Source organism: Rhopalosiphum maidis, chromosome 3 (genome assembly GCF_003676215.2).
Source record: "Rhopalosiphum maidis isolate BTI-1 chromosome 3, ASM367621v3, whole genome shotgun sequence".
In the NCBI taxonomy this organism is placed as follows: domain Eukaryota; kingdom Metazoa; phylum Arthropoda; class Insecta; order Hemiptera; family Aphididae; genus Rhopalosiphum; species Rhopalosiphum maidis.
In genome coordinates, this window is record NC_040879.1 from 22,591,939 (window position 1) to 22,604,632 (window position 12,694).

The following is a 12,694-nucleotide window of genomic DNA, read 5'->3' on the forward strand; positions in this document are numbered from 1 at the left end:
AATAGTGGACACAGAATATTGCTTTATGTATATCGATGTAGGTGCATACGGACAAGAAGCTGATCATACTGTTTTTTAGGAATATCCCTTTGAAAGACTTTTATAATCAGAACAACTTAACTTACCGATACCTGTTTATTTGACAAATACCGGTGATAACCCTCAACTATATGATCTAATTGGATATGAAGCCTATGGTCTTCCTACAAATGAAATGTTCATTATACATATGTATACTAGATAATAAATGGCGAGTTTTACATATAGCAATAAATAAATTTAAAAACAAATTTCGCTGACATAATTGTTAAAGCTTGTTTTATACTCTTATCGGAAAGAGTAATGGTGTCAATTTTAAAGATCCGCTAAGTGATAGCTTAGAAAAATTAGAAGTACATTAAAATGATACCGGAAATCGTTGTTAAGACAAAGATACGAGGAATTATGTTGCAAATTTTATTAGAGGTTGGATCTGTTTTTTTTTTCAACATAGATTTATTTAATTTTTCTTAATATTATTTATTTCTTAAAACTTTTATTTAAGATTTCTTAAGTTTAGTTATTAATATTTTTCTATTTGTTTTTAAATAAGATGTTTAAGTAATAAATATACAAAAATACAATAGGATAAATATTATGGTAGGTTACCTATTCACCTATACTACCTATGTGTTATTCAACTTACTGTTCTCTGATTGAAAGTATTTTCCATTTTTCGAACATGCTAATTCCTACTTCTATCCAAGATTAGTCTTTACACTCTTTCTATCCATAAATGCGTTGTTGGTGGTTTTCTAAAGACATTCGCTTTTCAATCTCTATGATTAAGCATTCCAAATCAATCATTTTTATTTATAATTATAAAAAATGCACAATTTTTACAATTTTGTTCACATCATCAGACCTAACTTAACCTTAGTGTAAGTGTGACACGTGTTATTTTAAATATGTAACGTAATAAAAAATAAAATGGCACAGCTGTTTAACCACTGAATGCAGCGTCACATGGTGGTGGCGAATGGCAACGAACGGTAAAATCGTTGCAGAGGACGTGCTAAATTTAAACATATACCTATTGTAGTAGTATATTATTTATATTTACTAGATACTTGATATCTTAATACTTAAAATTTTAAAATATTAAATTAATGTAATTATTATTTAAATTTTTATAAAAAGTCACATATACGATATTGTTAATATGAAATATTACATACATTTTAAATATATATGCATTTCACGAACTTAAGTTTAACACACGATATGATCATCTTTTATAACTTTATAAATTTCATGAAAAATATGATTTCATAAAGTGAATGTGACATAGATAATATTATTTTAGTAATTTTTTTAGTCAGGTAAGTAAAATAAATGTCATGATATACTAAGATACGACATATACTTTTTGCTTTTAATAGTGCACAGTATCATGATAAAATCATGTTCGTCATTTTTTCCCCTTTTTCGGTCCCTTTTTTGATCCTTTTCTTGATCCCTTTTTCGATCCTTTTCTTGATCCCTTTTTCGATTTCTTTTTATTCTTTCCACCGGTGGACACCACGGTTACTTCTTCGTTTATAAATTGCGTTTCAGCATCTATTCGTTTTAAAGCTATCGGTGGGTTGGGTAGACGCATCTCAACCTGTAAGCAGGCGACGTCGGAAGGGTCGTCGTACACCTTGGATAGCCGCAATACAAATACGTGCTCTTTATCATTCACTGGCCGCCCGGTGACGGGACCAACCGCTGGATTATTGATAGACACCGGTACTGTGGGCAAAACTTGCATTGACCTTTTGCGCTGAATGTTGATATACTTCGTGGCAGTCGGCCGGTCGACAACGGCGGTCGTCGGTATCGCCAATTTGCCATTTTTCTCGGTGTTACCGGCCTTGACTGAACGGGTCCTTCTTCTAGCCATCACTTGACCAAGGTGAAACGTAGCCCGGTCACCGGCTACCCCAACTTGACCAGGCAGCAGTCGAATCATGTTTGGACTCGATCGGCCGACTCCTAACCTCTTATTTGTGCAGAATGTTTGCAACAACTATAAGAGTACAGACCATTAGCTGTCATTCAATCATGTTAAAAAAAATTATACACACTTTTAAATGTCTCTTCAGTATTCACCGATTAAAAATAAAAGCGGTTTTCCTAATATGAGAAAAATATGAATTGTTTTATTTTTTTAAATAAAATTATGTCGAGAAAAAAGTCTATAATAATGGTTGAGTCCTATTTTTACACAATGGTTTTACAGTTATGAAATTATTGTTAACGCATATTTGTATACACGATTATCATAATAGGTGATATTTAATATCAAATAAAGTATTTACAATTTGCAAATTATCTAGTGGCTTCTTATTTGATTGAATGTTACTTACATTAGGTGGCATTCCGGTGCCCCGAAATGGACATTCTTCAGTTGTGTATTTGTTGCAGTTAGTTGCGCAATCATAATCCCCCTGAGTGCTAGAATTTTCTGTATCCTGACATACAGAAGTTTCCAACAAATAATTCCTCATCTTTTCCATTGCAGTCACCGCGCATCTAACCATTTTGGACTCGTCCCTGCAACATGCTCCAGTATTTCTAGTCTTCTTACTGTGTTCCATTTCTGTGTCTCTCAATTTGTCATGTACATGTATTTTTTTTTTTAGTTGAGTAAAATTATAATTTTTTGTAATTTTTTTTATTAAATAAAATAGATTTTAAATACAGGTATTTTAATTTACTAAAATTGGATAATGGTTGCTAAGACAGCAGAATAGTTTTGCATATTAAAGCCATACGTTTATTAATTAATTGGCATAACTCTTCCATTTCTTCTAATAAGTTTACTTATTTACTTATTATTCTAAAGAGTTTACTTGGACTGTGACGTATAGGAAAGTGGGTATATTACGAGAATCATATTTGTAGTATATGTATATTATTACTAGGGAACGGATTTTATTGTAAATACATATTTTTATTGGAATGAGATATTTTAAATCTGATACAAAATGTGTATGATTTAGATCATTTTAATTGAAATAAACCCAAATTTATTTTACATATTTTTATATGTTTGGTAAATAAATACATATTTTAGTAATTTTCGATGACCTTTAACATCACCTGCTTTGTCTAAAATAACAAGATATGTAATTTTTGATAGTAAAAAACTTAAAAAAAATTTTAAAAATATAATTTTTTAATAAAAACGTTGTTTTTTAACAACTTGAAACTATGTAAAAAATGTTTTCAAAAATATGAATACTTTTTGAAATAATGGGTGTACAATGATAAAACAATCACCTTATATATATAGTCTTAATTCAAACCGTTGTTCTATATTGTAATGGCATAGCCCCCTCATTAATAAAATATAATATTTATTAATATTTCCAAAATTGTCTCTAATTTCTATCCCATTTCGATTGACGTATCTGCCATGTTCCTCAAAATCCTCCAAATTATTTTTATAAGTTTTATCTGAAGTGTCTTCATCATAATTACATCCGTCTCTCTTTCTAACAAAATTATGTAAAACACAATATGCTTTTTAATGTAATCGAAAAATTGGATTTGACTAGAACAGTCGTATGTAAAACATTCCACTTGTTAGTCAATACTCCGAAAGCACACAGGATATTTTTGGTTATTTGGTTTTAAATTATTATTAAATTGTTTTAGTTAGTTTTTAAATTATTTGATTTTTTATGTTATTTTATTCACCAGATATCTTGCTTCAGGGTGTAGTTTTAAAGAACTGTATTAGAACTATCGGATTAGGAGAAGTACTGCAAGTGAAGTCGTCAGAAAAGTATGCAAAAGTATTTGGAACAGATTAAAAGAAATATGCATTCCTATCCCTGATCAGGGTATGTGGCTTAAAATTGCCGAAGAATTCAATGACAAAGCAAATTTTCCAAACTGCTTAAGTGCTATTGATGGAAAACATATCCGAATCATAAAACCGGAAAGAAATGGTTCATTATATTTGAATTATAAGCATTACTTTTCCATTGGACTGCTAGCTATACCAAAATTGGTTTTCTATAGCTAAAATTGGAAAATTAACAATAAAAATTGAATCTAATTGATTTACATAATTATATAATGTGTCAGGTAGCATTAAAAGATTTCCAAAAGTAGTTTTTTTTTTATTTGAGTAACTTTTAAAATAATTAAATAAAAAAAAATCTTCTAATTTATCTTGTTTTTTTGCAAAATTTAAACAAACATTACAAAAGTGCTTTTGTAAACATTTTGAAATCAAATAACTACATGCATAAGTTAATGCATTTCTAGAAGGTACATTTAGATCTCTACAATCTACTGTCCCTACAGATAATGAACAAAATTTGAATGGTGTTTTTTCAAAAAATAAAATGTTCGTGTTAAAAGTATTATATTTGCCTATTTTAGTTAAAAGAATGTCAAGATCTTCAATGCAATTAGCTCCATCAGAGTGTTTGAAATAATTAATAAAAAAGACTTTTTTTAAACTCTAAATTAACTAAATTGGTGTAGGGTTTTGATTATTACCATTTTGCTATCGAAAATTTCCAAATAAATTTTCTAAGCAATCCTGGTTTGTAAACAATACGGTATGTTTCTTTTTTTATATCTTCCCACAATTGCAATACAGCACTAATGGTCATTTGTCACCCAGTTATAAACTTCATTCTTTTAGTAACATTTTCATTATTATTGTTGTTTACTAAAAAATTATTAAAAATAGTTAACATGAATAATAAATGTTTATTTTGTTCGTCTGTATTTTTAAATGGTCTATTAAAATGTTTATCACCTCCCTTTCGTTTAAAATTTAATAAATCAAATAGTTGGTCCATATATTCTATGAATTTAATAGTGAACTTAGCTGATTGAGATAAATATCCCGATGTTATATGATATTTCATACCTGCTGCAACTGTAGCAATAAAGATTTGAGTGGCATATTTCACCTTCATTTTTAGGAAAGGTCCAGGATTTAAATGTATATCGGTTAATTTTGGGGCAAGTCTGTTTATACCTTTATCGTTTGAATAGAATATATCTTAATACTTTGTATCGGTTACATTATCATTATAAACAAATTTGTGTATAAAAAAATTGTTTCTAGTTGATTTTAACAGATGGGGAGGGTCAAATATATAATTTTTTTTTTTATTTTTTACTGTAAAAAATGGCCGTTTTTTGGAAACATTAACACTTTTTACAAAAGCATTAAGATTCATGTCTAACCTAACCTTCATCACTAGCCGTGGTGAAGGAACGTGCATTATTTTTTTTTTATTATTTTTTTTTTATTATTTTTTTTTTTGCTTTTCTTGAAACCCAACAGAAACTAACCTAGTACAACCCATCTAAAACTCTTCTAAAGACTCATGTCGATTATTCATGTACATTTTATTAAGATATTTATATTTGTTAATCGTATAGCTATATTTTTACTGAAATTAATAATTTAATTTGAATATGCATATGTATGTTTATATTACATATTGTATAACAAACTAAAATAAAATAAAATAACGATAATAGCGTCTAACAGAATATATACTAGTTTTAACGAAATTATGATATTTAAGTATGTTTTATGAAGAATTAGATTTGATACTATTTATATGCGTGTGTTATGCATATGATGTAGTCTTGTGTGGTTAGACATCATATGAGGTATTAGCAATTAATGAAGCTGAGAATTATTATTTTTAATAAGGTGTGACGAAAATTGTCTATGTTTTTATTGAAATGATTAAATTTGTACAGATTTTTGTATTAAAGTATGCATGAATGATGATTTACTACGTGAATGTTTTAATACAATTATTATATATACATATATAAATGATATATCGGGAGGATATTTTTATTTTTTTATGTTTATATATATATAATTATATATTTATTGAAAATGGTTTTGAATGGTCTCTGGGTATATTTATTGTATCTAAACTCCTGTGTCAACCAAGATAAACTGCAGATTATTGTAAGAATTATCAAATTATGGTTTACGGTGGGTAAACTATAAAATCAGAAAAAAAAATGATAAAAATTTACTCTGAATAAGTTTACAATAAATATTTTATGAAGAAAATAAAACTAATAAAATATACTAGTTTTAATAAAACTATGAGGCTTATGTATGCTTGCATGCTCTTTAAGACATTTTGATTAATATAATAACTTTAATATTTTATATGTATTCATTGAAATTGTATGATTGTATATAATTTTATGACGTATATTATAGCATTTTTATATGATTTTATAGAAAAATTACTAAAAAATGCTGATATTTATAAATTTTTTTTTTTTATATATATATATTTAAATGTTCACATATTATTGTTATTATGTGATGATGGTAATACTTAATTGTATATGTGTATGTGTGTAATTGTGTATATATGTGTATGTTTGTGTGTGCCTGTATGTAGTTGTATGTGTATGTCCGTGTGTGTTTGTATGTGTATGTATGTATGTGCATGTGTGATTATGTATATATGTGTATGTGCATATGTGTGTCTGACTTGGGTTAGAGATTTATATAATATTAGTTAAACGTGTGTATAGGTTAAGTTAAATGGATGGATGTGTGTCGTATGATGGTGACGGATCCTAATGTCTACTAATACGTACATTTAATATTCTGAGACACTTTTAAGAATAGACCTAAGTGGTTACGGTAATAGATGTGTGTACGTGGTAATGCTTTAACATTTTAGGTATGTCTAGAATAATATATTATATAATAATTGGAATTGTATTTTTAACAATAATAGGTTATTCTTATGAACTGTTCTTTTGTTTAGACGATGAAGGGACTGGTGGTGAGTTCGGCGACGGCGATTCGGTGGCGGCTGAGGACTAGGATGTAGAGGCGGGGAGATGAGGATGTAGGTCAGAATATATTATGTTATAGTCTAAGATCTCTGGTAACGAAAAAAAAAATTTTGAAATAATATTTATTTGATAACGATATGTGATAGATAACGCTGGGTTTGGTGGCGGCGGCGACTCATGTGAAGAGTTAATATGTGTTACAGATTGCTTATAATATTTAATTAATACAAATTTCGAAGGTGTTTGGGAGGTGGATGTGTAGTTGTTGCTTATACAGTATTTGCTATCTTTTACATCAGGGAGAGGTGCTCCAGAACTGTCCTTTTCCACCTACTAAGGCATAATAATGATGTTCAATTATTATTATAATATTGGACATTTATAATTCACTCAGATTAAAGACCAAAGTTAGGTACCTTTTTTTCCTACGTTGATATAGACTACATATTTATTATGTAAATATGTGATTTATTTTAAATAATAATGATATAATAACATTATAAAAATATGGTTAGGTACCTAATCTGAATTAATTTCAGATTTCTTATATTACTATAATTTTAACTTAAGTTTGAAGTCTTTTTCAACAATTTGTTGTGTAGAAAACCAAAAAAATATGTGTACTAAAAAAGTGCGTCATGTTTGTACATATGTGAGTTTTTAAAAATAAACAATGATTTATTAAATTATTTTTGTAATGTGTACTTTGTTGTTAAGAAAAACCAAATTTAACATCGTACCAATTCAAAACTTAATAACATTCTACCTACGCAACGCAATACATATGCCCGTTTTTTGTAGATAACTCAACAAAAACTATGATTTCTTATAAAGATTTTATAACGTTGTCATTGGCAGTGATATATATAATACATTTTAGTGATGCTGGCGATAAAGGTAACAAATATAACAATGATTATGTAATTTTCTATTAAAATTAAAATATGAAAGTGATATTCGCTAACATTCATATTACTATATTTTATATAATTTATTTATTAAATTTTAAATTATTAACTGACCTTATACTCTTATTATAAATTACAATGATATATTGCTACAAAATAATCAATAACTAATCGTATAATGTCTAATATGGACATACTATATTAAAAATGTATAATGTATACATAATTACATTTAATACATTTTATTTTATTAGAATATAAAGGTAAGTATTATACAGATAATAAATAGTAGATTATGTAAGTAAAATAAAATAACATGTTATAACATTACATATAAAAATCATTTTCAAACGTAGAAAGGACTTAATTATTCGCTAACAATATTGTAAGACAATATTTGTAAATTAATTTAAATATATTTATATATGCTATAATTCTAAATTGTTGTACTATATACAAAAGAAATATGTGTATCTATCAATACTAATCATTTTTATATATTTTCTCCACTTCAAAGTACGTCTCGAAAATCTTAACATCGTTACCGATAAACCGTAAAAATTGTTATAAAGATATGTAGTAGAATAGAAATAATAAAAAATACATATATTTATATTTTAATAGGTAAATTGATTTTTGATTCTAAACGGAGTGATGATTACAATGATGTGTTTTTTTTTGTTTTTATTTTTGTGTCCATCATCACGTTTTGGATAATATTTTTTTAGTTTTGAGAATCATTTCATATCATTATATACGAACGAGCCCGAGAGTAACATGTTTTATAACACTGGTATTTACCTATATGGTATTAAGTAATTTAAATTTTTCTCGAAACTAAGAAAAAATACTAAAAATCATGTATGATGTCCGATTCAATTGTATGCTGTTAGCTTTCATACTAGAGTCAATTTACTTATCATCAAACTTAAAGGTAATAATATTATCTAGGGCCTCTTATAGGCTTTTATTAACATCTTAATTTTTAAGTGAGTTAATTATGAAAAATATTAAAACTTTAAAATACTCGTAACTCGCTCAAAAATGAAAATATCAATAAAAGCCTATGAGATGCCCGAGATAATATTATTACCTTTAAGTTTGATAATAGATAAATTGACTCTAATATTAAGGCTAACAGCATAAAATTGAATCTGCTAAACGCAAATTTGATGTCTTACGTTCGTAAGACAGAGACAACACATGCGGGTATGACGTCCTCTTAAGATATAATAATAAGGTGATTGACGTATTGTATTCATGCCTATGAGGTTTAATGCGTCAGTCATACATACGTGTGAAATAGTAGGAGATAGGAGATACGTTTGAAATGATAATACATTTTGCTTGATTTCGTCTATACAAATATCAATGTTTTGATAAATGACTGTAATTGTCATACCTATATGGATTAATAATGTTTTTTGTAAAAGATGTACACTTGTAGGTTTGTTATCGACACCGCCGCCGCAACGTAAATTAAAAATAAATTAAATAGGTCGCAGGCACAGGAGTAACAGTTGCTCTCACACACACAATATTCAGTATCGTAATCTTCTATTCTTGTTGTAATTATTGTTATTGAATGTGTCTTGTGAGTATATAACATTATAATAATATGTGTAAATTTTTCTTGTCACATTATCGTAATAAAGTATGTCGCCGCGCTGTTCTTGAGAATTTACACATTGCGATATCTTCGAAAATAATATCATAATCATGTTTTTTTTAAAAGACTCATAGGGACAGGGATAACTAGTATTTTATATTTTAATTTAATTCAATGTTTTGGTAAAAAAATAATCTTTTATTTAATAATTTTCAAGCTAATCGAAGATAGTCATTTTCTAGAGTTGTTTAAAGACAATTGAAATTTTCGATTTTTCTAAGTTTTTTATAAAAAAAATTTGCATTCTAAATATCTTTAAAGTTTAATACAAGGTTTATTATAAGTTTTGCTTATCGTAGTAAAAAAAATTGTTAGTCATAATGATTCTTTATAAGCATTTAAAGTTCAAATGTTTATAAAATATGTCAAAATCGTGAAAATTTGTAAGGAATTTTGAATTTGAAAATTCATAAAATTGTTGTGATTTATACCTAAGGTTAAAAAACCCAATATAAGGTTCTCCATAACTTTTTCTTCGATTAACTGTGAAAAAAAACTCCAGCGTCAATATAAAAAAATTTTATGAGCGTATGAAATTAATTTTTTTACGAAATCGACTAAAATAACGACGATATATTACAATTTAAATATATGTAATTCTAGTTTGTTATTTTATTTAGATTGCTATCGTAAGTATTGTTAAGGGACGTCAAATTATCAAATTTTTCATTTTAAAATTGTTTTTTACAATTTGAACCCGATAAATATATTATTATATATTACATTGTATGTATACCTTTACGTTACTTATACAATAAGGTCAATGTAATTTATGTAATAAAATTGACTTCAAAATTTAAAAAAAAAACTATATTTATTATACATATCAATTAGACTTTTTTTCTGAAATACCTACCTTTATTCACTCACGTGAGGTAAACTTTCTCCTATGTACCTCAAACCTACACATACATTTAGGAATTTATTATTTTCTCTAAAAACATTAATTATTTGAAGACTATTATTTATTTAAAAATACTTTTTTCCAATATATATTATGTTTGTCAATATCATATTTATAATGCCTGAATATAACTAACAGTTGCTCTAGAGGATGGTGGACTTGAAAGTAAGTACCTAGGTATAAGATTCTGACACTGACTGCAACTTTTGGATCACACATATTCATTAAAATGATATGTTATTGTTTCAAATATTGTATAACTTGTATCTATATCTATGTTATTTAGATAAATTAGGTTTATGTATTATATAGTAGTTGTATTTAATCGAATTTTCGCATTAACCTAATGAGCATTCAACTTAATCATAAATTAACTTATAATATATTATTTTAGATGATGAAGGATATATAAACTACTCTATTATTAAACCTTATAGTAAGTTATTTGATTCCTATAAATTAAGTACGTCATAATCAAACGACATATTTTAAAGAGACATTAATAAAATGTTCACATTTAAATCTAGTTTTAAGAAAATTTAATTATTTATTCAACAACGGAAATGTTATGGAAATTGGTTAAAAAATATTAATTTATTAGTATTGGGACTTATATTTTAATAATAGGTATATTTATTAATTATATCTGATCCTGAATGGTGTTGTTAGTAAAAAAAATAAAATAAGTAGAATTACCTTGGTCTTAAACTCGACTAATAAATAAACCCGACAAATCCTTCTGATAGTCCCTCTTTAAATTACCAAATTTAAAAATTTGATTTAGTCATTTTGAGGTGCATATACTACCAATACTACTTATGTGACACAACTCAGAACTATATTTTCGATCGACTTGGCTGTTGTTCGTATTTACTACTATAACCTGTAATAAGTACTAGTAGTTCATCCCTTCAGAACATCAGTCTTGAATTTTGATTTAAATAATCGTGATTGGTCATAGACGTATAAATTTATGATTCTTGTATGTAATTCTATAAAAGTTCATTTCGGTTATTTTACGTTTCTATGAAATAGTTCATATCATATTATTATTATCGTCTGATCAGTAAGAAATTGTTCATCAGTAGTGAACTACATAAAAAAACGTTACATGCATGGACTAAGATAATTTTATTTATTAGAATTCTAAGGAATTAGTGACGAAAGCTACATTACCAAACATCCAGGATGCATTAGGAGTCTTGGTAGTCTAATACGTTAAGAAAAACCTACCTATATATATTCATCATAATATATTGTAAACTATCTGCTATCTAAATAATCTGTCTACCATTTACCCGTTCGTTTTCAGTCTATTATTCGTAAAAAGCATGCGAAATATGAAAATATGTTCTTACCTGTGTCACGAAAACGAATGATATTATTATACGTAAATGGGTTTTTTTTAATATGGATATTAAACAAATAACCCGCAGAATTCGTTAAATGTTTTAAATTTTTAAACAGAGGCACATGAGATGTATTTAATATAATATATTAATAATAATGTGCAATAAAACATATTTCTATTTCATAAATGACATGGAATTTTATGTGTATGGGTGATTGTAATTTAAAAATCGACTATTACAGAGAGTCCTGGAGAATTTATAGGTTTTTTCAAAGAAAAATACGTTGGTAAGTTTTAAAATTTGTTATCGTAAACTATTACCGTTTGGAACATATACAATAATAATAGAATAATAGTTCTTAGGTCTAATAACATGAAAAATTTTAGGTACCGATTATTTTAATTTTAAGTACCTATGTGAAATCAAGATACTTTTTTTTTTAATTAACTTAACTTGAGTTAAAAATTAATATTCAATTTTTGTTCACTCTTAACTTAGTTCAATTGATAGAAAATTTTGAATTAACTTTTATAACCTATAAAGGATTTAGCACATCAATTAAAATACAATGTTTTGTTTGGTGTACAGTCGTACAGAGTACCGGGTTAACGAATATGCCACCTGGGAGCAGATAATAAATTGCCACCCTTTACAATGCTTGTATTGTTCATAAAAAAAATAAATATTTAAATAAAAACAGTGTTAAAATCATTTAATCTTTAATTCATTAAAATGATATACATTGAATAGAACAAAAGTTATTGCATAATATGTCAAATAGTGCTGTTCCGCCATTTTTATTTAATAAAGAATGTATAAAAAAAATGTAATGTAATAAATAGTATAGAATCGTAGTCTGAAAAATATAAATTAGGTTATTTACAATCAGTTTTAAAAATCCTTATATAAATATTAATTGCGTCCTTATAATGAATATTTTTCATTGCCGTTTATTAAAAAGTACCTATAAAATACAATACAATATAGTTAATTCATTTTTATTATTTAGATGCAC

The 12,694-nt window shown here is 26.7% G+C and overlaps 1 protein-coding gene across 1 annotated transcript; it reads right to left on the reverse strand.

The window, feature by feature from the left end:
• Positions 1-1,450: 1,450 nt before the first annotated feature.
• Positions 1,451-2,621, reverse strand: LOC113557834. The gene is made up of 2 exons (XM_026963378.1): positions 2,391-2,621; positions 1,451-2,050 (listed from the first exon to the last, which is right to left on the reverse strand). Exons 1-2 carry the CDS (start codon positions 2,619-2,621, stop codon positions 1,451-1,453), a joined length of 831 nt encoding a protein of 276 aa, XP_026819179.1.
• Between the last annotated feature and the right edge of the window lie 10,073 nt (positions 2,622-12,694).

Coding starts and splice junctions, on each gene's coding strand:
- LOC113557834 (XM_026963378.1), bottom strand. CDS start 2,621: ATGGAACACAGTAAGAAGACTAGAAATACTGGAGCATGTTGCAGGGAC. Junction 2,051..2,390: donor GCACCGGAATGCCACCTAAT/GTAAGTAACATT, acceptor GTACTCTTATAG/TTGTTGCAAACATTCTGCAC.